The following is a 25,106-nucleotide window of genomic DNA, read 5'->3' as shown; positions in this document are numbered from 1 at the left end:
TCGTCAGGTCCAAAATGATTGTTTTGTTTATGTCTGTGTAAGAATTCTGACAGTCGGTCTCTCAGCCGACAGTATCACACAGTTGGTATCACGTGGTATCTGTGTGCGATCAACAGCCTTGGTCGTTGCCAGTTTGTGGAAATAATGTAAGAATGGCTGTAGTATGCGCCCAGTATACTGTACTGCCCTAACATTAGCTTTACCTAAAGGTTAACTCCACCAATTTTACACATTAAAGCGTGTTTACAGGTGTTTGGGAGTACTCTATGTGAAAAAAGTAGTATGAAGGTTTGTGGCTCTAGAGAAGGCTTGCATCTAATCTGTGAAATTGGCTCCAGTGATGTCACTCAGTGGCTGGTTGCATTGTGGGTAATGTAGGCGCCAGAATTTGATTCGATTTCGATCATTTGTTTTTAAACTCCAACGGTGTTATAGGACTGCTTCTCACAATATGGCAGCTACATTACCCACAATGCAACTCGGCCACTGAGTGACATCACTGGAGGCAATTTTATCAGATTACATGCAGCTTCCTATGCACCTATGTAGTACTATTTCTCGAGACCTGTAAACACACCTTGATATATAAAATTGGTGGTGTTGCCCTTTATGGGAAAGATCTGAGTACTCCACCACACCACAGCTTTTACCCCTTCTTCAGATTGGAAATAGGAAAAGCAGATTCATTACACCTGGTACACCAAAATTAAACAATATTGCGTTGGTTAATAAGGAAACCGACAGCTGAGTACGGAGGATCTGGTTATCACCAAAATACTAGTTCAGTCTTCAGCAACACATGTTTTGTTGTATGTGGGCCAGGCTGTATTTCCAAGTTCGGATAAAAATCTTTGAAAAGTAAGAATTCTTTCACAGACATTTGATCCTCTTCCTGTCAGAGTCTTGCTTTTTGTCAGCTCTTTCAATCAGTTCTGAATTGTTTGTAGCGGAAAGAACAGTGTCAGAGAGGGGCTGTCATGCTAATGCCAAAACTGCAGACTGGAATAAATAAAACAATGACAACTTACTACCGAGAACTCATTTAGGGATACAAGCAATTGTGCCAAATTGGATGTGTGTGTGTTTGTGTGTGTGTGGACGCATCTTGGGGCTAGTTAACAAGAAACATGACACACAGTCTGATTGTTAGTAAATTGTCAGAAGACTTCATACGTGATGCTGAGTTCAAAGGAATGGAAATGTGTTTGTGAACGCCCAGCTCCAGTGGGAGATGATGTGTCATTTTTAGCCTCCCGGAGGATAATACACTGTCTGACAGTGCTCTAATACCTGCACCCTGGCACTCACACCGCAGCCTCCTTCACATTGGCGCTAACCGAACTCGCCCAGGAAAATAGCGAAACAAGAGTTACAACGCACTGTGTGTGCTTGTGCGTGCGGCTGCCTGCGTCTGCCGCGCACGTGTGTTTACGTGCATGCACGCCGAGGTAATGTTAGACCTCGAATTCTAGTAAGTGGTGAGAAAAGCACTTGTGTGACTGCTGGTGCTCTCTCTAGCCCCATTTTTCCTTCCCCCAGGTCAAAGTCAAGTTCAGTCTGCTGTTCTCCTTCCATCTATTTCACCGCCACTACCACTTACTCTCCCTCACACGCACACACACACACACACACACCACACACTTTCTCTCACTTTGGATGAAAAAAAGACCCAGGGGTGTCTGCTAGATTTAGTGCTTTATCAGATTAAAGTCTACAGTACCTGTCTCCCTGAGTGTTGCGCTCCGCATGGCTGCACAGTCTGACTCAAAGTGAGTGTTGTCATCTCCTTCTGCCCTGCCAGGGAGAGAGGACAACTCAGGCCCTCTCAGCCCAGTGCATATGGCCACAGCTGAGTTTGTAGAATTGTAGATTAGCTCAGAGTATTTCTTGGAAGCCCTGTCCTTCATCTCAATGTTAGGCCAGCTTTACTGTTGGTTACACTTCCCAAAAGCGGCAGATTTGCTCACTCATTGCTCATTTGTACATTTTGTACCCGCTGTAGATTGAAAGTGGGTTTTTTTTCTACTCCAGGAGGTAGATTAGAGCGGTCATTGTATGGCAACACATTACATACTGAAACCAAATTATTTAAATTTTATATTATACATGCATGGCATCTTCCACCACACATCCTGAATTGGCTTACAGGCAGCAAAAACGTTTCTTCATTTTCTCCCTTAATTTGGCCTCCTGTTACATGCAGCATACAAATTAAATTAGAAAGAGACAAGAAAATTAATAAGCCAAGGATTTGCACATTACCATGCAGTGAAACAAAAATCCATCCATCCATGATAAGCTTACCGATATCAACACATCTAAGAGTGTTGTTCCAAACCTGTTTGGCCTGTGACTTTTAAAATGAAGAAGTTTCTATTCATACTGCAAATGTAATCATGACAATCAGTGAGGTTTCATTTGAATATTTGAACAAGGCCTAAAGAGGTCAAACTGTCCAGGATTTAACACCAAAAAGCAAAGATCAATAAAAATAAACATGATATATGAAGCATAACAGATTTTGAATGGGGAAAAAACTAACTTATATACAGTATATCTCTATGAAAGTTCCCCAGTGCCTCACGTTTAGCGATATAGTTGTTTAAAACTGCAAATAAGCCTCATCTAACAAAAATGCACTTGTGTTTATATTTTGAGAAAATAATTGTAAACCTTCGATAAAGCCAGGTTCGAAATTATTTTTGACATTTTAGAATCGAAACTTTCTACAGAGTGAATTTTGGATTCACTCTGTAGATTTTTGGATACTTTTTTTAACTCCATAAATCAGGAAATACTGTCAACAGCCATAAAAATCAATTTTTTCGACATGTTGTCACGAATAAAATGCTCAGTAAATGAGGCAATGAATGAAATATGAGCAAACTCCTCCTTAAAAACCTTCAGAATATAGATTGGGGTAAAGCTGGAAAGTTTGGTGCATGAATATAAGCGCTACTGAAGTGGAGATTCTGGCTCAGAAAAGACATTTAAGTTAGAATGGCATTCAGTAGACATATTTAAATCTGCGAGATCTGGATCTTATTTGGATATGCATCATTGTACTCACTCATAGATACCAGCCACCTAAACACACCAGATTTTTGTCATCAGAATCCATGCATTATTCCCTGAGAAGCTACTCCTGAATCCATCCCTTTATCTGATCTGCACCAAAGGTTAATGGGGTCTACTCTCGGCCGAGGCCCACCATCCATCCATGTTTTGCAGAAATCCATTCAGTAGTTTTTGTGTAATTCTGCTGACAAACCAACAAACAATCAGACACGGATGAAAGCATAACCTGTTCGGCGGACGTAAAAACTTTAAGGTAAAATTTCATGAATTTCAGACTAAAATTGGTGAATAGGGTACAATTTTTAACTAGTAGATATCACAATGAACCCTCTGCAGTTGATTATTTACATTAAGGCAATTTAAATGTTCTGTGTAAATATGCACATGAGGCCATTCAATTAAAATGCACTGATTTGCTAAAACTTCCAGAGCAGAATTCTGAACTGGAGCACCTGAAGGTTCATGTTTGATGTTTCCTGTTTCGACATGTCCTAACCCAAAATCTCAAAATTGACCAGTGCGTGAAAAAACCAATGATTCCCTGTCGCGTCTCGTCTTAATCATTGCCCAATTCCTTATATGTCTGTATTTGTATGAGAGTTTATAACATAAAAAAGAAAAGCTCAGGCTCAGGGTGATATTTTCTTTTCCTTCTCCAGAGGACAGCTGAGAATGCTGTGTAAACTGTATTTAAAGGCGCAGTGACACACAAATGGCTACAGACACCCACACATAGTAATTATCACAATTTGGCTTTACACCTTCCTCAGACCTCACACATGCTTCAGAGTGCTAAACCGCAGACATGGCCCCCGAGGGGAGAGGGGACGCAGTTTTCACTCATCAGACATCACTCAACGTGGTGTCAAGACTTTGTTGTCCCTGGGCGCTGTCGGGACACGTGTGAATGCAGACATGTGTATTAGCACTCGAGCAGAAGTTTTTAACACGCGTCCTACATGTTCCTCTGTTATTATCGTAGCATGTATTAATGCAATAATAATCTGCCAAAACAACACACTTCTCAGCTCCCTCACTGTTTGGAGTATTTTTTTTTTTTTATCCATTTGTTTTTCCCACCTACACAATCTGTAATTTTCCTTTTACTCTGCCTTTGTGCAAACACACACATTCTATTTGCATTACAAACCAGCGCTGCATCTGTTAGGTGAAGTGAGTGTGTAGGAGGGGAACATATGCGGGGAAGACTGATAGATGCATTGAGAAAACAAGTCTTTGGATGCAGAGAGAGGACTTCAGGCTGCATTTGATCTGTGATACTCGCTGAATAGATTTGCCCTGGGCTGTCACTTATTTAAGTTCAGTTGAGAGTCAAAATGTAGCTGCACTAAATTTTCTCATTCCTTCGGTTGTGTTGTGTTCTTAGCCTTTGTTATCCGGCCCAGTTAAAGTATATAAATAAAATATGAAAGCATATATATATATCAGTAATGTGAATGAAAAGGAGAGGAAATATCTCTGGACTGCTGCAAGTGTTTGATCATGACACAAAAAAATTACAATACGCTTGCTATTTTTGGATTATGTGCCAGAATATAAGAAAGGAGCTGAGTAAAAGAGAGGCAGCTTAAAACAGACACAGAAAAACTTTTATTCTGTCAGTTTTTTTGGACTTGACGGCCGGGGGGGGAGGGGGAGGGGTGAGACAGATGAAGCTGTCAAATACACATTGGACTGCCTCCACTTTGCTGCCTCAGGAAACAATGCCAGTTCAAACAAGCCTTTGAGCCATCTAGGGGGCCTCTTTCTCTCTGTCTTACCATCTCACTATGCCACATTCAGCGAAAGACACACACGCACACACACACGCACAGACCTTGTTTTTCAGTGCTAACAGCATCCTTTTTCTGTTGGAAGTAGTTAGTGTTTCCTGTCAGAAGAATGGTAACAATGAGGTGGGATGAAAGGCCAGGAAAGGTTGAAAGGTCACGCCTCCCTGCAGTTTAACTTCAGACTAATGGGCTGTCGCTGTTTGACCTCTGTGTCCGGCTGCTGGCTTTTACTAGCGAATCATGTCAGACTGCGGGTGGCTGCTGACTGCTCTAATGCTACCACAGGTGCACACGTAACGAGAGGAGACAAGTAACATTAACACTAAACAAAAAAGTAAAGTAACACGGTCGCAAATATGAACCCTGCTTAAAAGGTGGGTCAGATGAGGTTGAATTTCATTAATAAGAGTCGTCAGGTGCAGAAGGCAACATGAAACTAAAAAGGCCACCAGTTCCCAAATGTGTACTGATCAATGTAAGCTCCAAAAAATTTTTAATGTGCTAAATAGTCCTGAAATTCATGGCAGGATGTCGGACAGTTAAAACTGCATCAACAAAGAACAAGCACGGATATCACAAGATGAAACATGATGAACATGTAATGTAGAACCAGATTACAAGAATTAACAAATATTGCTAATTTAGAAATATAATACGTAAAATTTCTGCATTAAATTAAAGGTGCAGTATGTAAGACTTGGCCACCTGACGAAGTCATACTCCAAACACATAGGGGGCAGCATATCACCAGAGTAACTGCTACTAACAGTAGCTGCTGTTAGCTAGTTAGCTCCAAGGCCCCAGGAAGAGTGCTAAGCTTTGAAGACAGTTTTTGTAGTGGCCAAACCGTGTTACTTATACCCAAAAGCTAACATTGTGAACAAAGTTTCTGTACAATGGTAGATACATTTATGGACGTCACAAGCCTCATGAAATGACTTGTGTCACTATCATCCTTTTTTGATTTCTTTGCCCTCCAGCTCCAGTGTTTTACTTAGGAGAGGTAGAGTATCATGTAGATGAGAGTGATGGATATCTGGAGGTCAAAGTGTGGAGGACTGGAACCGATCTGTCCAAGACTGGCACCATCACTGTCCGCTCTCGCAAAGCTGAGCCTGTCTCTGCAGAAGGTAAGCTCCAGGTCATACAGTCAGCTGTTGCTTTTGCTTGATTCCAAATGATTAATCATCTGCTGGCCCTTCGTACTCACTGTCATCCTCCTCTCTGTCCTTCCTGCAGCTGGCATCGACTACGTGGGTATCAGTCGTAACCTGGACTTCGCCCCGGGAGTCAGCATGCAGACGTTCAGGGTCACCATTCTGGATGACCTGGGACAGCCAGAGCTGGAAGGGATTGAGCACTTTGAGCTTGTCCTGCGTATGCCAGTGAACGGCATCCTGGGAGAACCTGGGAAGGCTGCAGTTTTCATCAATGACTCTGTGTCTGACTGTAAGTGATGTGATTTACTTTTACCTTTCAGTATTTTATCAGTTTATTTAGTTTTGAGCATGGCTGTTGGGATGGCAATGTCAGTCTTTCAGTCTGTTTGTTGTTGGTTCAGATGACTTGACCAGATATGACTTTTTCTTTAGTAATATCAGCAGGTTCCCATTTTTGCTGCTTTTAATGGAAAGTCTTGACAATTTTTGGATGATACACCACAAAATTTGGTAAAGAAAATTTGCCACTAGCAGTTTTCTGAAATACATCAAATCTACTGAATTGTAATAACTTCATTCAGCGTCAGAATTGCAATTTGTCCGCTTCTTCTGTATGTATGCGTCATTACGTTACTATCATCCTCATCAGTACTTTCATTTTAGCACTAATTAGCACATTCTACCATGCTATCACGCTAAACTAAGGTGCTGAGTGTGTTAGCATTGTCACTGGATCCATGTTAGCATACTGATGTTATTACTTAGCTCAAAGCACAGCCTCGAGCTGTAAGTTTGGCTGTTGATTCCTGTTTCTCCTTACTGTTCATGTTATATTTGACTGTTTAATTGAATATTGTTGTTTCAGATGTCTTATGTTTGAATACGGATTATTGTAATTAGGGAATATAACTTCCCTAAGTGTTGAAAAGGGTCGACGGCTTAGATGTTTTTCTAGCTTTTCATGGCAGCCAAACATAACACAACAATTTATTTGTCACTTTTCTGTCACTGTGTATTCATAGTTCCAAAACATTAATCACCAATGTTCGGTCAGAAAATGCTTGCGACAGCTATGTTATTTGATTTGCTTTTAAAAATCCATTCAGCCAGTTAAATTCAGCCCAGACAGCACAGGAGACATGATTACTCCCTTTGTCATACTGTAAGGGACCATTAAAACCCTCTTGAATTCTCCTGACAGTGCCAAAGGTCCAGTTCCGCGAGGCGGTGTACACCGGAGAGGAGAGTGACGGCCAGATCACAGTGACCGTGTACCGCAGCGGCGACATCAGACACAAATCCACTGTTCGCTGTTACACCCGTCAGGGCTCTGCAGAGGTCGCCTCTGACTTTGATGAGCGACCAAACACGGATGCATCTATCATCACCTTCCTACCAGGTGGTTCAGTAATCACATCACACATGTTTTCTCTCTCTCTCTCATGTTTTTTAAAGATTTACCTTCTGTCTTGAAAGTGATACCTTTACACCTTTTTAATGCAATAAACAGCTCCAAACTGTTTTTGGTCACACTATTTTTGCAAAGTCAATAGTGTCTTGCAGACATTGCAGGCGCTTGCACGATTTTTCCACACATTACCTACCGAGCTGTCATGTTCAGTATTCTTTTTACACAATATGTGCAAACAGCTTCCAAACACTCTGGTGGAACAGAATAAAGAGAGACAAAAAATATATAAATAATATGTTATATGCTGTGTAAAGTAAAAAAAAAAGAATTATTGTGGAATTTATTCTATCCTCTCTTCCACTTACATTTTTTGACATGCCCCGTCATCACCATCTCACTGTGCGCTCCAGGCGAGGCAGAGAAGCCGTGTGTTCTGTCACTGGTTGATGACACACTGTACGAGGAAGGAGAAGAGCTGCGTTTGGTCTTAGGGAACCCGAAGAGCGACTCACAGTTTGGCGCATCAGTGGGAGCTCTGAACGAGACCCTGGTGAAAATCAAGGACACGGCTGACAGTAAGTGAGATGAAGAGGCGGGAGACAGAAGTGGAAAAAGTAGTTAATCCAGCTTCTTATTTGTCCGAATACTTGAGCGGCTTTGGTGTTAATTTATAATTGTCGTCAGCAGTGATTATTAGGGAAGTGATATTTAAAGGTCAGTGTGTTCGCACTGTATTACATTTTTTCTTCCTTCCTGTGCACTTCAGAACCCATCATCCGTTTTTCTGAAACCAAGTTCAGCGTAAGTGAACCGAAGGAAGCCGGCGCCGTGGCAACTGTGAGGATCCCTGTGGTACGAGTGGGTGACACATCAAAAGTGTCAGTGGTCCGCGTTCACACCAAAGACGGGTCAGCAATCTCAGGAGAGGACTACTACCCCGTGTCTCAAGGTAAACATTCACATGTCCTCCTACGGCTCTCAGGGTTACAGGTACATTGTAGCAGTTTACTGTTAAAAAAATGAGGAGATACAGACGTTTTAAATCTTTAAATCATTGCAGGTTTTGAAATGTAATAGGTTACAGATTACTAGTTAACCTTTTAAAGATGTAATAAGTAAGATAACCAAAATAACTGATACATATTTTTTCTCAGTAACTGTACCAGATTACAATTACATTTATTTACATAACAGTGTTACATGTAATTAGTTACTCCCCAAACTGACCGTGCCACAGTAAAGCAACATTATGTAGGAATTGGCATTTTGTGCGATTTGGCGCCCCCTACAGTTTCTGAGTGCGACAACACTGTCGTGAATACAAATCCCAGGTCTGTAACAGTAAGTCAGACGTAATGTACTACAAACAAAACTCATTACATCATAACAGTTTTATGTGTATGTATGTGTATGTCAAAGTAAACATGTATGTAACGCTGTGAGCCGACCCTCTCAATGAAGTTACATAGTGCAGAAACAAGTGATAGCAGGGCGGAGTGGCTGACACAGAGACACCCTTCACTCTATAACAAGACACTGTACCATCAAAATGATTTTCAAGCTGTTATTTTAAGGTGAAAAAGTTAAAAAGTGTTGCTTAAAAATGTTAAATTCATGTCCTTCCTCATAAAACAGCACCACTTGTGGTCAAACACTCCACATGACACATTACCTCTACTCTATTACTGGCCTGCAGATATCCCCTGATATATTCCTGTTAAGCATTTGTGTCAGCTAACAAGAGAGGTTTTAAAACAAGGCTCCCCATAGGAATGTGAAATTAATGAAAGCAGGCATGGGGATTTATTTGGGCGAGGGTCATTGATTTCTAATTTCATCCCAAATGGGGAAAGGTATTTTTTGCAATAGTCCAGTGGAGGGTCATGTAATTTTTAATTGAATTTCAGTATTTTTCATGCTTTGTCAGCAGGGTGAAATCTTCCTCTCTATCCACCCAGCTTTCAGGGCAGTGAACCTTTCTTGGCTTCATCAAGGCTTGAAATATTTATGTGAATACTTTCAGTCTATTCAAATCATACCTGCCCACCCACCGTTCAAATAGTGGCAATTTCCCAGCAGTTTTGAATCACACAGCGTTGAATTTCTCATTTTTTGCCCAATATTTTCTCAGCGCAGCACATTTCCAATGCAAAGCTCTGTTACTTATCTCGCAAGGAGATAAAGCCACCTTTAACACTATGCAAATGGAAACCTGCAATGCTTTTTAGCTAAGTGATATATTCCTCTGAAGCAATAAAACATGATTTGTGCGAACCTGTGAGGCTTTTTTCATTTCTTTGTGGAAGCTCAATTCAGCAAAAAAGAGGGAAACTTTATTTTTTATTTCACCTGACAAAAGTTCATCAATCATCAATGCATTGCACTTGTTCTAATGATGATCTCTTTAAAGGTGTATTGTGTGTTGTATAAACATGTAGTCACCTTTTCCCCACGTGTGTGTTTGTGTGTCCAGACATTGAGTTCAAACAGGGGGATAAGGAGCATGTGGTGGAGGTGGAGGTGCTCTTTGACGGTGTCAGAGAGATGAGGGAAGCCTTTACCCTCCACCTGAAGCCTGATGAAAACATGGTGGCTGAAACTCAGGTCAGGAATGTGTTCATGTCTCATCATCACACAGCAATCGCGTGAAAATCCCTTTTATGGAAGGTCAGCGTGATGAAAAAATAATGAGATGAAAAGCTTTCTTATTTCTGATTTGACCCAAATTTATCCAGGTCATTCCCTCTGAGATCAGGGATCTCTTTTACAAGGGTGTCTTGGCCCTGAGAACAGCAGCACTTTACTGTAGTTGCAGCCGAAAAAGCGATGAAAACATTTCTCAATAAATAATAGATTATCTATGAAAACAAAACAGCATGCAGAGGAAAAGGAGGCAGCGTGAGAGAAATGAGAGCGAAGGGTGAATAGGAAAGCCGAGAATGAGCCTTGACTGTGAGATTGTAAACACATCCAGCTCTGTGATCACCTTAATCATTTTCCCGCCACGTCTCATTAGTCTTCTAACCTCCTTTTATGGAACAGGTAACTAAAGTGATCGTTTACATCGAGGAGACCAACAGCATGGCTGATGTCACCTTCCCCTCCCTGCCTCATGTGGTGTCGCTGCTCCATTACGACGACGTCTCCAGGACAACAGATAATCTCCACCCACCAGCTGGCTACCCCGTCATCTGTGTCACAGTGAGTCAAACTTAAAGGCACGCTATGCAGGATTTGTCTTGCTGAGTCTCATTCCCGCATCATCGTTTACCAAAGCTTTGGCTTGGTGGCTTGCCAGCGCTCTGTGTTTCTTCAAACCACTCACAGTCGTCTTGGGTGGAGCAAATAGTGGAGCATGAGGGAATTTGTTTTGCAGGTGGGGAGGCGAGCCATGGCAGTGAAATGGCCAAATCTGTGCAAAAGAAAAGGTCAAAACTGATAGCTTGTTTTGGCTTGTACCGTTAGCGACAAGGTCAGGATAACTTGTCATTTTCAGCATGTCAGTTACTAGCTCGGAGGTTGCTGTTGTTGTTTCCCCTTACCTTAGACTGAAAGCGGTAACACGCAGATAGTGAAAAGGCAAAGAATGTAGACTAAAATCGACTTAAGGCTCCTTTATGCCCCCCGACGTACAAAATAGATACATCCATAAATTACTTCCAGGCATCCTGGCATGGATAATGTCACTGATAAGAGAAAGTCAAAAGCGGAGGCAGCGTTGTAGACAGAGATGTACTGTGGGGACGTTAAATACATCACGACATGTGGACACAACAACATAGTAAAATACTAAGAGAATAAGGCATAGGGCAGTGTCTCTGTAGACACAGACACCACCACACAGTTCTTGTGGGTCAAAAGTGATGATAGAGAGGGAATTAAGGGAAATCATGAATAGTATACCTTTTAAATGATATCCAAGCACTCAAGGGGCTCAGGAAATATCTTTGAAATTCAATTGCTCGCTGTACAAAAGCAGTGCACTCGACAGACCACTGGTAAATGTGTAGGATTTCTCTGTAATGAGGAGGCAGGCCCTAATCAGGACCCACATCCTCTGGGAGTGAAGGGCACATTGTAATCCCTCAGGACCCATCCCTTTTCTTCTGCCAAAGTTAAACTGTCCTTCCGGAGTCAGCCGGTCCGTCCTTAAAAGACATATGACACAGTTTAGTAGGCCACAGTCCTCATGCTTTCATACACAGAAGAAACACTACAGGCTCGGTGAGACATTCAAATGGATTTTCGTGATGTGTTGAGACGTTTGCTTCTCAGGTGACTGCTGTGCGTGGTTTGTTTGTTTGTCTGTGTGTGTGTGTGTGTGTGTCCGAAACAAACAAAAGGAAGTAGTCTTTTCAAAATTGAAGTGTCGAGTGCTGCATCAGGAGACACAGTGTCAACAGGTATAAGAAGGATATTCACGGACACCCGTCAAAAGCTTGCAGCTCAAACCGAGATCCCTGTTTATGTAATTCTAAAAAAGCATTTTGAAGATCTTAAATATGAAATCATGACGCCCTGAAACATCTGGATGTCCTTGGCAACAGTCACAGAGTGGTTTTTGTATTCTGCTCCTCTCTCTCCTTTTGTCCTCTGGCATCTGCTGTATCTTTCCCATCTCTCTGCTGTCCTGCCCACCCACCCACTCCTGCTCTCTTTCCTTATCCATCCTCTAGGCTTGCAACACAAAATACCCAGACTACGACAAGACGGGCTCTATCTGTGTCAGCGAGCACATCAACAATACCTTGACCCGCTACCGCTGGCTCATCAGCGCCCCGGCTGGCCCCGATGGCGTCACCAGTCCCATGAGGGAGGTGGACTTTGACACCTTCTTTACATCCTCCAAGATGATCACATTGGACTCAGTCTACTTCCAGGCAGGCTCCAGGGTCCAATGTGCTGCCAGGGCTGTTAATACTAACGGAGATGAGGGTTTAGAGCTCAGCAGCCCCATTGTCACTGTCAGCCAGGGGGAAGGTGAGGACAACAATGAATGAATGAACAGCCATTTCTGTCATATGTTGCCAGTTTTCTTGGGGGGGAATTAAACAGAGCTTTGGCCTCTTGTAGCAATGAGAAACAAAAGGGCTTTGTTCTTCAAGCATCATGAATGGTGCTTCTGAATGAAGAGTACCTACTGTAGGGTACAGCTGCACAGCATTATAAGAAAAATACACATTAATCACTGGAAAACAAGTAATGATGATGCAGCCTTTTTGTCTATTAGCTCTGTAAGACTTCACTGAATTCAGTGATTAAAAAGTGGTGTATTCAGTATTCAGGTCCTGCAACAATGCCACAATGTAAAAATACTCAATTACAAGTAACAGACCTGCAATCAAGATGTTACTTGATATAAGTAATTAAGTGTTATAAACAGCACTGCAGAAAATTGCCCCCTTTAAGTGTAACAGTGATAAATATCCTTTTTACTTGGATTAGGCATTAAAGGTGCAATATGTAAGCAGAGATATCTACTGAAACTAGCCCTGGCTTTGGCCGATCCAGAGCTCCTTTGTTAGTTACTACAGTACAGACGTCCCCGTCATGATTATTAAAAAGGGAAAGTAATGGATTCACAGTTTTTCAGGAACAACTCATGAAGAAAGAAGTTAAAGATGAGGACTGACTGAGAGATACTATATGAATGAATCATTAGGTAATGATGAAGTACTTAATGAGTTGTTTCTGATTCACTGTCAATCAGCCACTGAGTAGAACTCATCCATTTGTACTTATTGGGTAACTCCAGTGTGGCACATGTTCAGGGGAGTGCGACTGCATGTGTGAAACAAGTAGTATAAAGCCTTTTGTGGCTCCAGAGGAAGCTGCATGTAATCTGATAAATTGCTTCCAGTGATGACACCCAGTTGCATTGTGTGTAATGTAGGCACCAGGTTTTGAAAGCAGTTTCTTGTCTAGCATTGCACTTTTGGACTCGATATGGACACTTAAAAAGATCAAAATGATCAAATGATCAAAAATGAGACAGCAAAACCAGAGACATGACATTTTTTATTTACCTACATTACCCACAATGCAATTTAGCCACTGAGTGACATCACTGGAGGCAATGTATCAGATTACATGCAGCTTTATAGTATAGGCTTTATACTACTTTTTCAGATATGCAGTAGGACCTGTAAACACTTTAATGTGTGAAATTGGTGATGTTACGCTTTGACTACAGTACTTGAGTAAATGTACTTAATTACACTCCACTGAGGATACATTTAGTGTCAGGCCCTCAGACTGAAAGACCAACAAAAGCTTTGTAGACCATTTAGCAATTCAAAACATTATAAGAAAAGGCAGAGACACCATTTTCATTTCATAATCAAACGACGCTACAAGCTAATTACATTAAGAAAGAGTCAGACTCTCAAACGAAGAAGTAAAAGCTCAGTCGTTTGCCGTTGCCATGTTATCACTTCTACCGCGCTCACTCCACCTACACATTTTGAATGCACCAGACACACTCTCTCAGGGTGGTCACTAGGTATTCTTAGAAATGTGGATATCGCTACCTCACTCAGTAATAGTTCAGGGAAGTCATGAGAAATATGTATTTAACGGTGTATTACAGTATAACTTCAGGTGGATTGCTTAAATTATAATCAACTGTGTGGACATTCAGTGTGTCTTTTTCCCTCCAGTCTGTACCTGAGTTCAGTATCTCTCTGTCGTATAAAGGTATGTGTCAACCACGTAAGATGGGGACTGTTGGAGCCGAGCCTTTCTCTGCCAAGCTACGCTACACTGGAGCAGAAGACCCGAAACACCCCAACCTCATCAAAGTGACTGTCACCATGCCTCACATAGATGGTAGGTAGGAGCTGGAAGCGGGGCTCGTACCAAAGATGAAGTGAAGTGTAATGTAGTGTGTGTAATATTCACGTCTGGGGATCCTCAGGAGCATGACAGCCAGAATATAGATCTCGCCACGTCGCATCGAACCCCGCTAGAAACCCTCCAGCAAACCCCCCTACTTAACATTCCCTGCTTGATTTTTAATCAGTTTCCTTCCTCCTCGTCTCCTCCAGGTTTCCTTCTTCCTTTTTTCTCTTGCTCCCCTGCTTTTCTTTTTACCGCTCAACAGTTTCTTTCCTCCAAGTTTTTGAAATAATAATTCATCTCGGTATCAAAGGTAGTCGGACACAGCCAGAATCACATCGTTTTCTTCTCGCCCTGCAGGCATGCTTCCGGTGATCTCCACTCGTCCGCTCATGAACTTTGAACTGACTCTCAGTCCCGACGGAACTCGGGTCGGGAACCACCGCTGCTCCAACTTGCTCGACTACAACGAGGTCACCACAGGTCACAGCTTCATCACCGCTTCCACGCGCAGCCCCGAAAGCATGGGGGATACGGCGCCCTATCAGTTCAGCAGCTCTCTGCGGGGGAACAGCACATTGCGCTTCTACAGGAACCTGAACCTGGAGGCCTGTCTGTGGGAGTTCACCAGCTACTACCACATGTCTGAGCTGCTCACTGACTGCGGAGGCACTATAGGGACTGATGGACAGGTGCGTGTGTGCCTTTTTGTGTGTTTCTGTCTGCATATGTCCACAACGTATAAATTCCAATCAAGGGTTTGTATGTACATCTGTTTGCCTGTGTGTGTGTGTGTCCGCCAGTCTATTTACAGCCCTCTGAATGAGGGGCTCGCACAGACAGAACGGCACCGCGTCTGTTTGCTTGCGTTTTACGTCTCATTCATCGCATGTTTGTGTGTGTGTGTTTGCCGGCTCTGTGACTGACAGCTTTTAGTGTGCGTGCACACATACGCAAGCGGAAACGTACGCAGTCAAACAAAAGCACTGCCAACCTGTCAGCCGGCCCCTCAGTGCTCACCGGTGCTATCAACGTTGAGCATTAAAGCTTAGATTAACAAGAAACGTGTGAAATCCTGAAAGGAAGAGTCACTTTTATTCTTTGATATCTTGAGCACACCTACATCCTGTCAAGGTTTGGAACAGGAATCTTCGTTCTCTATCAGGCAGGTTTCTCAGTTTTTCTTTAACTGACTTGGTGGTATGACAGTTGAGCTCACCAGAGAAGTCAGACTTTGCTGTTAAATGTTATATCCGCCTGTCAGTTAGATACTAACAACTGCCAGTAGCTGTTTGCTGTTGTTGCATCATTCCAGCTGATGTTGAAATTGCTGTTTGTGTTGTCTACTGTACAGAGCCGCTGTATTCTCATGCTCCTTGTTGTTATTGTGGATCAGGAGACCGACCCTTGCTTCTTTGCTCGTGTCCTGCTGCTCCTTTGTGTTCCTCCGGCCTTTGATCCGAGAGCTTCTTGTTGACGATCGGACCGCTGAGTGTGTGTGTGTGTATGAGAGCGATGGGGTTGGAGAAGAAGAAGAAGTAAGAGATTAATTTACTTGTCCCTGGTCACTGCGAGAACGGCTTGCACACAGTTGCACATAACGCCCGTCATCCGCAAGACCTCAAGTCCACTTCGTTAGGGGACATCACTGTCACACTGTCACGTAGGTTATGGCGAGTTTCTTTTTTTTTTTTTTTTTTTTAACAAGGGCTGCCAAAAGAAAAAAAGGAGCTGTCAGAACCGTGCAGTGGCACCGGGGTGCACGTATCAAAGAGCACAGAAAGAATTAAACAATTCAGCTACCTCTGAAGTACAAAAGACCATATTTAATGTTAAAAAATATTCTTCTGACTGCAATGTCAAGATGATCACAGTTTTATTTTTTGTCTGGAGAGTACATGCACTAATTGGAGGCTAAACTCAGTTGAAAATACCAATGATCGTTTGAATCTGTGAATATTTGCAATCTTTACTCTTTTTTTCTAGTCAGTATACGTTTATTTTATGTAGTAAAATTATGGCTTTGTCAAACCCCAGGGCTGAGTGTTTGTCGCAGCTACCAGTCATTTAATTTCTCATTTGGATGCTGATTCAGCAATTTCTACAACTTACTCTACTGAGACCTCACAGCCGCTGAGATGGATGGGGTGGATTTCAGCTGTGTGCAGCGAATTGCAGGAGTTGAGATTCTCTCTGTTTGCAAATATATATCACCAGACTCGTGTTATTTTAGAAAATGAGTTTGGATGGTACAATATGTGTAATCAAGTGATAAAAAACATCTTCTGCCAAATTGCTTTTCTTAGTTTCTCTTGCCAGTTAATCTCCTAGCCAGAATTCAGTTTGATAATTATGAAAAAAGACAGATGTTTTCATTTCAAGCAAAAACAGAGATAACACAGTGCCTTTTCAATCTGTTTTTAAGACAAACTCTTTGGCTTTGTCGAACTTGTATTGGCACAAAACTGTTGAAGTAATGTTGGCAAACAGCGACACCTGGTGGCTGCTTTCTGGAAAGACATCCAAGATGACATGGAAAGATTTGTGCAGTTGCGTACTCACATTTCTCTACGCTGAGTTAACTTTTTTAAAGACTGTTCACCCAGTTCTATTTACTGACATGCAGCTCAGCACAGCAGTTCATCTCTCATCCAGGATACACATCTCAGAATCAACCAGTCAATCACCATTTGTCTGGCAACGGCAACACTGTCATTCATACGATGACTATAAAACCAGCAACAGCAGGTAGCATTAAAATATGTATCATTATTGTCTTTGAAATATATTTATTTATGTATGATTTTATGTATTCAGTAACTCATTCATTCATTCATTTATCATGAACCAAGATTACAGTATAACAAAAAGAATTGCCCTTCTTTACTGCTTAGATTGCTCAATCTTACAGGACATGCCACAGAAACTCATCAGAAATTCTGCAATTAGATTTTTTTCTCTTTTGCAATTTTTGCAAAATCATTCCAAGTGCACAAAATGAAACTAAAGTAATCCCAGTTATGCAAAACAAACTACACATATTTACTTTATATTGGTATGTACTGTTTCTTTACATATCTTTTTGGGATAGCTGCTGATTCAGGAATAATGCTTGTCAACCCTTCTTCTTCTTCTGCATTTGGCCACGAGTTCTCATCAACATCACACCGTACGCTCTCTCTACAACACACCCGTGACAGAATCTTTTTACATGCCTGATACATCCCTGGCAATCCTCTTCACACATGGTCAGACATCCAGCTTTCATTTTATCCAAGAGGGACGTCTGATGATGTGGCTGGAGGTCTTAAACTTTCCACCTCCATGAGGAAAATCATTTCTCTGTGATGTTGAGGAATGGATAGTAAGGTGGAAGGAAAAGCGACGCCATCCTGTGGACCAGTGAAACACTACACCGTCACATACGGTTTTAAAACGTGCAGTATTCTTCCTTCCTCATTTTCTCACCTGACACAAATCTTTCATAGAGGTCTTCAAGGCGCTCAGTGTTTTATGTCCCAATTAGGAGTTGAAGCGTTTTTATTTTTTAGATATTGATGTATTATTGTTATTATTATTATTCTAATCAAACAGTTGTTACATTACTTAAATTATCTGCATAAGGGGTGGATGGAAAATAATTACATGACGTCTCCTGAATACCATGAAATTTAACACAGTGACACAGTCCAGTGCGGAGAGAGAGAGAGGCTCCTCAGCCGGGTTGTCCTATGCTGACTCCAAGGAGGAACAGATTGTCTGAGAAAACTCTTTGAGGGACTCCTCCTCATTAAGTGTAATACCTGCTTTAGTGATAAGCATACCAAGTATGCTGGACTCGTCTGGTATAAAGCCATAGTTTGGTGATGAGCGAGTTTGTTGTGACATGGCTGATTTGTGGGCGTATGTAAGGTTAGCGTTAGGTTATATTCTTAACTGGCAATTACATGTCAGTGCATCTCAGGGGATGCAGCGATGTAATGTGACAAGTACTCTTACATATTACATAAAGTAATATATTACTTTGTTATAAAAGTAACAAGTAATTACTTTTTTTGAGCAACAACTCAAAAAGATGTAGTCGTCGAACACATTTTGTGTGAAAACAATGAAAACTGATCCACGCTTTCGACCACGCTGACTTCCGTTGTGCTGACTGTGTCAAAAGTTTTGAAAAAGCGAACCAAAAATGTTTTTGGTTTTTTTTGTCAGCTTACCAGATCAAGGTGTGTGCATATTTTGTAGATTACACTTCAGTGCTTCAGGGATGGTCAACACCAATAATCGACTTTTTAAATACTTCGAAAACAAAAAAAACTGAAATCAAGATAGAAGAGAACAATACAAGCCCACATCACTGCCCACTGTGGTTTGTCGTGTACAACACGAGAAGACTTCTCTTCATCTTTGACAACACTGAGTAGGAGTGAAAGAGTTCAGGCACCTTGTGGAGGAGAACAGTGTGTTCATGTGGTACATCTTCTCAGTACTTATTATAGCTTATCGACCTGCAGTCACCCCTTAATCTGACAGGATAACACAGTTGTTGCTCTACATACTGAGCTTACAGCTTCAACCATGATATCAAATAAATGAACATTTTACCCTGTCAATGCTGACTTTTACTTTCTAAGTACATAATGAGCCTAAAGTTTCCTTCTTTACAGGTGCTCAACCTGGTCCAGTCCTACGTGACCCTGCGTGTGCCTCTTTATGTGTCTTATGTGTTCCACTCCCCCGTGGGAACTGGCGGCTGGCAGCACTTTGACCTGCAGTCAGAGCTGCGCCTCACTTTCGTGTACGACACTGCCATTCTGTGGACGGATGGCATCGGCAGCCCCCCTCAGGCCGAGCTCCAGGGTAAGTTCCCAAGAGAGAAGAGAGAAATGAACATGAATAATAAATCAAAACTCTTTGTGTTGAATCCAGTGTGTTTGTGTGTGTGTCTTTCAGGTGCTTTGTATCCGACCAGCATGCGCATCAATGAACAGGGACGTTTGGTGGTAAACTTCCGCACGAAGGCACGTTTCAGGGGCCTGTTTGTGGAGTCTCACTCTGGAGGCAGAATAAAAAGAGCTGGTGAGATCAGTTGTAATAATCCTCAGTAGTATCACCAACACTGAAGACATGTATACATATAAGTGATCAACTTCTCGCTCTCTCAACATCTGTTACCAAGCTACCTCCATGTCATCCATGGTGATGAGTGTGGACCACCCCGGCCTGACCTTCAACCTCACCTTAGTGAGGAGTGAGCCCACCTACAACCAGCCAGTCCAGCAGTGGACCTTCACCTCTGACTTTGCTGTAAATATAACCGCATACACTGAAACATCTGTATATGTACATCTGTGTGCTCGACTGACATTTGAGTATCCGTCACTTCTGCTCCATTCAGGTGAGGGACTACTCCGGGACCTACACGGTGAAGCTGATCCCCTGTACGACAGCCCAGAATATGGAATACACCATTCCACCTGTTTGCAGTCCCAGAGAACCGGTCACCTTTGATCTGGACATCAGATTCCAGCAAGTAAGGCGATCTTTGTTTGACCCTTAAGATCCAGTAGAAGCATGTTTCTTTGTTACTGGATGTTTTTCTTTATTGTATTCTGTAGGTGAGCGACCCTGTTGCAGTGGAGTTCAGTCTGAACACTCAGATGTTCTTGCTGTCCAAGAGGAGCTTATGGCTCTCTGACGGCTCCATGGGTTTCGGACAGGAGAGTGATATTTCCTTTTCTGAGGGTAAGTGCCCTCTTGCCAGACTTAAAGACTTTATATTCTGTGTACAGAGAAGATTTAAAAGACTATACCAGGAGTTGTAGATGGTTTTATCACCTTAACTACATTACTGCTGTCGATATTGCAAAGCATGCCGATATGAAAGTCAACTTGCGAAAAATATAGCCCTTGCCAGGGGCCATTGAAAATCTTGTGGTGGCCAACAAAAGGTGGTAGGTCAGACAACAAATATGCAAACATTGACGTGAACTTGGTACTTCTTGTTTCTACATGGAAGGCAGAAAATAAATTGAAAAGCAACGGTATGGTATCAACATACAGATTTGTAGTTCATTGGCTAAAACATAGAAAACCACCAGTATGGGCATGGCATTTTAAATTAATTTCCATTAACATATTTTCTATATTTACCAGATACCCTGTCCTTCTAGGATTTATGAATATAATGTTTTCTCCCTTCATTCCAGGTGATACGATCTATGGTCGTGTGATGGTGGATCCTGTGCAGAACCTGGGAGACTCTTTCTTCTGTAGCATAGAGAAGGTGTTCCTGTGCACCGGTGCTGATGGATATGTCCCCAAGTACAACCCCACCAAGTTTGAATTTGGCTGCCTGGCTGACTCCCCGTCATTGCTCTATAGATTCAAGATTCTTGTGAGTTAATTCAGGTTTTTGACGATAACTGCGATTTCAGTAAATACAATCGACACAGAAAATCATTTTTCTTAATTCTCCTCAATCTAACACACCTCACCAGGACAAGGCTCAGCCGGAGACCCAGGCACGCGTGTTTGGTGATGTCAGTTTTAATGCTGCGCTGGCAGTGGACGATCCATCAGCCTTGTCCCTCGTCAGACAGCCGGGGTCTGATGGATTTAGGTTGGACTCTACAGCCATGTTCCAGGTATTCTATCTCTAACTGCTCCTCAGAGCCAATGACTGTTAATTGTGAACCAGCAGCAGAGTAGTAACTAACTAACTAACTGTCATTGAATATATGGAACTTCAGAAAGCTTTATTGTGTTATTGTGGGTTACTGTTGCAAATCCAAACAGATTTACAGCTATATGGAGATACCTTGGAACATGCCACTCCATCATTGGATGTACAGTGCTGCATGTTTCGCTTCAATGTTATGTTATTATCTTATGTTATTTTGTGCCCTTTGTTGTGTGTTGGAGGACCAAAATGGAAGAGAGACATTAAGCTTTAATGTTATTTAATCCTCGATGATTGATTACTACTTATTGTATTTTTAATCATCACACAAATTCAGTCAATTCCAGTTTCCAAAGAATCCAAAGTCTATTAATGAGTCGGTTTAGCGCCCTCAGGTCCATCTTATCAAAAATGTATTCTTTTTGCAAGATTTACTCAATTTGGAGAACAGATATTCATAATTTTGTGTTTTCCTCAGGTTGCTGCAGGACGTGAGTGGTACATTCACACCATTTACACGGTCCGCTCCAAAGAGAATGCAAACAGAGGCATCGGAAAGCGCAGCTTAGAGTACCACTCCCTGGTTGCCGCAGGCAACGAGCTCGCCTTGACCTCATCGAGCGGCAAAGGTCATCGCTCCAGGAGGTCGGCTGGCGATGAAGCCCCACAGGTCGCTGAGGATATCGGAGAAGACAACAACCGCGGCACCAATATCATGCACATCGCTCTGGACCGCACCAAGCGCCGGGCCGGGGGGTCGAATGAGTTGTTTACCGATGGGCTGGAACCAAGCGAGCTGAACGCAGAGGAGGAAGAGGAGGGTCTGGTGACTGTTGTGGGGGCGCTGGTGGGGCTGCTGCTGACTGTCCTCATTATTGTCACCATTATCCTGGTGCTGAGATCCAGACAGAAGGATGGGAAGGAGGGATGGAGGGAGGGGGTCCAGGAGGTGGTGAAAGGGTCCGTCAGTACAGAGCCCATGTTGGTGGTGAGGATGCAAGACTGCCACAACAGCTCAGAGGTCTGAGCGATGGATGCGTGGATGGACAGATGGACAAAGGGATGGAGATGTGGGGGCTTTTGTAAAACTTTTCATTTTTTTTAAAACTGGTATTGAATTACTTTCATAACACCAAAAATCTGAGATTGATCATATGCGTTATTAAGTGTGTGTGTGCTTGTTAGTGGGGGGGATTTCTACCGTATCATTTACATACCTTGGTCACTGCAACAGGAAAACAGCACGACAGTCCTGTGCGCTGTCTCCACTAAACATTCCACCTTGTGCTGCTAGTAACGTGGTATTTCCTTTCTCTCTCACACTGGCTTTGTGGTGTTCAAGTGCCTGAAGCAGCTTTATCCCTTCAGGACAGTCCCAGTCACAAGGAGCATATTTCTCATAAAGCCAGTGTCACACAGGCCAAGTCTTAGATTTATCTCGGGTAGCGTGGGTGTATCTCGGGTAAAGGTGACGAGATGATGTCAATGTTCATACAAAATCGCACGGATGTTATCGACCTGCCCCAGTGTCAGTCTAAAACTTCACTGAAGTTTCTGAAGTTCTGTCTCCCAAAAAGATTATTAGTAACAAGACCATCTGCGCTACAGCTCGAAAAGGATTGAATAGATTTTTGCACACATATTGTGCAACATATTACAAGAATTTATTTCATTATGGATGCAAAATCATTTCCATTTTAATCACCAATACCACCTGCTTTCCATCCATTGATAATATCATTTAGGAAAATATTGGGGATTTAATGGTTGATATTGGACCTTTTATAAATCTTGAACCTACAAAACATTTAAAGGTCCAGAGGGCAGGATTTAGGGGCATTCACATGTTTTCCTTTAGTGTGAAATCACCTAAAGCTAAGAACTGAAGTGCTTTTGTTCCTTTAGAATGAGCCTTTTATATCGACAGAGGGAGCAGGCCCTCTTCCACAAAGTTGCACCGCCATGTGTCTACAATAGCCCAGAATGGACAAACCAAACACTGGCTCTAGAGGGGACCTTTAGCATTTTTCACCTTTTTTTAGCAGCCACCGTAGGGAAGGGTGAAACAAGGGGCGATCAATTGGTTGCATTCTGCAAACACACCCCCAGATGCCACTAAATCCTGCACACTGAACCTTTAAGACTGCGCCGCATTAGGTAGATTAATACTCATTGTGAGACGAAGCGTGCCTTTAGGCCTGCAATTTTGTCTGGGAATACTTGCTGAGACAGTCAATCTGGATTTCACATTGTGTAATGAAAAATGTAAACCCCACTGGTTTCTAATGTGGGAATTCAACCTTCAGAGCTCACTTATCAGAGTACAGGAGATGAACACCACTGCTGTCAGAATTTACATTTATGTACCGGCTCATCATTTTATTCATTCACTGTGTCTACTCTTCTTTATTCTGTATCCCATAAGATGAGGAATGTTTTCCTGTATGTATTGAGCATGTCTGTTGCTGCTGAGTTTGGGTTGTTCCCACTGTTTTTTTTTGTTTTTTTTTCTAATATTATTTCTATTTTTGTATCTCAGTTATTTACATTGTCATGTATCACCACAATGTTTACCGCTATCCATCCTCGCAGTGTTGTTGCTCCACTGTGTATTTCTGTGTAACACTTAAAGCAAAATGATGCATTTTTTAAGTAACACTGGTTAAGGTACGTGTGTATAAAGACACTCATCTCAGGAGTTATTTCTTTTACAGCGAATGGACTGCGTGTTGTAACACGATTTACTACTGTTGACTGAAGCGAATCTCTGCAGAGCCACTTTTCACTTCTGTGTTACACTGCTAATAAGTGTGGTGCTGTGAACATGCAAATGCTGTACTCACATCCAATGATCCAATGACCCGTATTCTTCTCACATTATGTTCCTGTAAGCTTTATTTGTCACTAGTGCTGTGTGGGATTTCAGTGTTCTTCTGAGTCATGTTTTTCGAACAAAGGATGCAAACAAAATAGCTGCTTACAAATCAGTATGTCACCACGAGAAATGTTACGTTCGAAGCATTGGATATAATCTTGCCGTCTCGTTATTTTGTTGATATCACTGGTGAAATTTCTTGTTTACATGTGTTGTTAAACCTGTGTCTTACTCTGCTTTGGATATACAACATGCTGAGATCAGTGTTCCTAAATATTTGTCTTAATATGGTGTCGTCAGTCATCACTGTATTATTATTTCCAGTATTTATCAGGGCTAGCTAATGTAATGAACATCAGCTGATGTGTGATTCAGCGAGGAATGTGATGCTGAAACCCAGGCTGGGGCTTTTTTTTTCTTTTGGCCCTGATGAATTTGAAAATAACACCATATCTGACATCAAATGCACTTTTTGAGTCACATCCCTCACATGCCAATCCGAGCTATGCAATGTAATGTATACCCCACAGCCAGTTATCCCCATGTATATGACAATTTTAGCACAAACAATCAAACTTGATATTCAGTTTGTGTCTTTTTATGAATGGGTTTTTATGTATATGTATTTAAGAATAAATATTGTTGCTTAATGGTTGTTGTTGATTGACTTATGCAGAGCTCTAGAGTTGAGATTTGAGGATTTGAGTCAGACTTTGCTTGAAACTGGAAAGCAAAAACATCCTAATCTCATGTTTTGACCTGGTAAATTCTTGGATAAATGAAAAATAAATAATGCACAGACAGGAAATGGGCAAGCTTTGCACATCAAAACAAAGACCTTTAATATTTGATATGTTGCCTGTTGAAAGCACTTGGTCCAGTATTTCCATTTTAATGGTCAGCCTTGTTATTGATATGAAACTTGCCCTGGAGGTCATGAGACCTGACTTGTCTGAAACAAGTTAAAAACATCTGTGATATAATCTCACCATCTGATTATTATGAATGATTTGCCTACATTTAAAATGTGTGCTTATTTAAGGTATTACATATCTGTTTTATATGTGCTGTAGGCATAACATTTTTTGATTTACATTCATTGGCAAATCATAATAATCAGTTGGTGTGGTTATTAGGAGATGAAAGAAAAAGACAGAAATGGTATTCAAATTAATGAATAAACCAATCCTTTCTCCTGATACAGAAACGCACCAGGAGACAGCTACCCTCAACCCATGACGTACATTTGAAAACGGGCCTCCCACACTCT

The 25,106-nt window shown here is 41.9% G+C and overlaps 1 protein-coding gene across 1 annotated transcript in view; it reads left to right on the top strand.

Annotated features, from left to right (window-relative positions):
* frem2a (FRAS1 related extracellular matrix 2a) overlaps nt 1-24,480 on the top strand; it is a 69,817-nt gene extending 45,337 nt beyond the window's left edge. Inside the window, exons 7-24 of the mRNA XM_084374529.1 lie at nt 5,852-6,001; nt 6,111-6,320; nt 7,233-7,430; nt 7,853-8,017; nt 8,209-8,391; nt 9,916-10,046; nt 10,485-10,643; nt 12,119-12,422; nt 14,139-14,270; nt 14,640-14,971; nt 18,947-19,139; nt 19,233-19,358; nt 19,459-19,586; nt 19,678-19,812; nt 19,898-20,024; nt 20,489-20,676; nt 20,780-20,926; nt 21,440-24,480. Of these exons, the coding sequence (XP_084230655.1) occupies nt 5,852-6,001; nt 6,111-6,320; nt 7,233-7,430; nt 7,853-8,017; nt 8,209-8,391; nt 9,916-10,046; nt 10,485-10,643; nt 12,119-12,422; nt 14,139-14,270; nt 14,640-14,971; nt 18,947-19,139; nt 19,233-19,358; nt 19,459-19,586; nt 19,678-19,812; nt 19,898-20,024; nt 20,489-20,676; nt 20,780-20,926; nt 21,440-21,988 (3,557 nt within the window). The 3' untranslated portion in view covers nt 21,989-24,480. The remainder of the gene's footprint in view (nt 1-5,851; nt 6,002-6,110; nt 6,321-7,232; nt 7,431-7,852; nt 8,018-8,208; nt 8,392-9,915; nt 10,047-10,484; nt 10,644-12,118; nt 12,423-14,138; nt 14,271-14,639; nt 14,972-18,946; nt 19,140-19,232; nt 19,359-19,458; nt 19,587-19,677; nt 19,813-19,897; nt 20,025-20,488; nt 20,677-20,779; nt 20,927-21,439) is intronic.
* Nucleotides 24,481-25,106: the final 626 nt, after the last annotated feature.

Source organism: Pagrus pagrus (genome assembly GCF_965226575.1).
Source record: "Pagrus pagrus genome assembly, chromosome: 14".
NCBI lineage: Eukaryota > Metazoa > Chordata > Actinopteri > Spariformes > Sparidae > Pagrus > Pagrus pagrus.
This window is presented reverse-complemented; position numbering and strand designations above follow the sequence as displayed.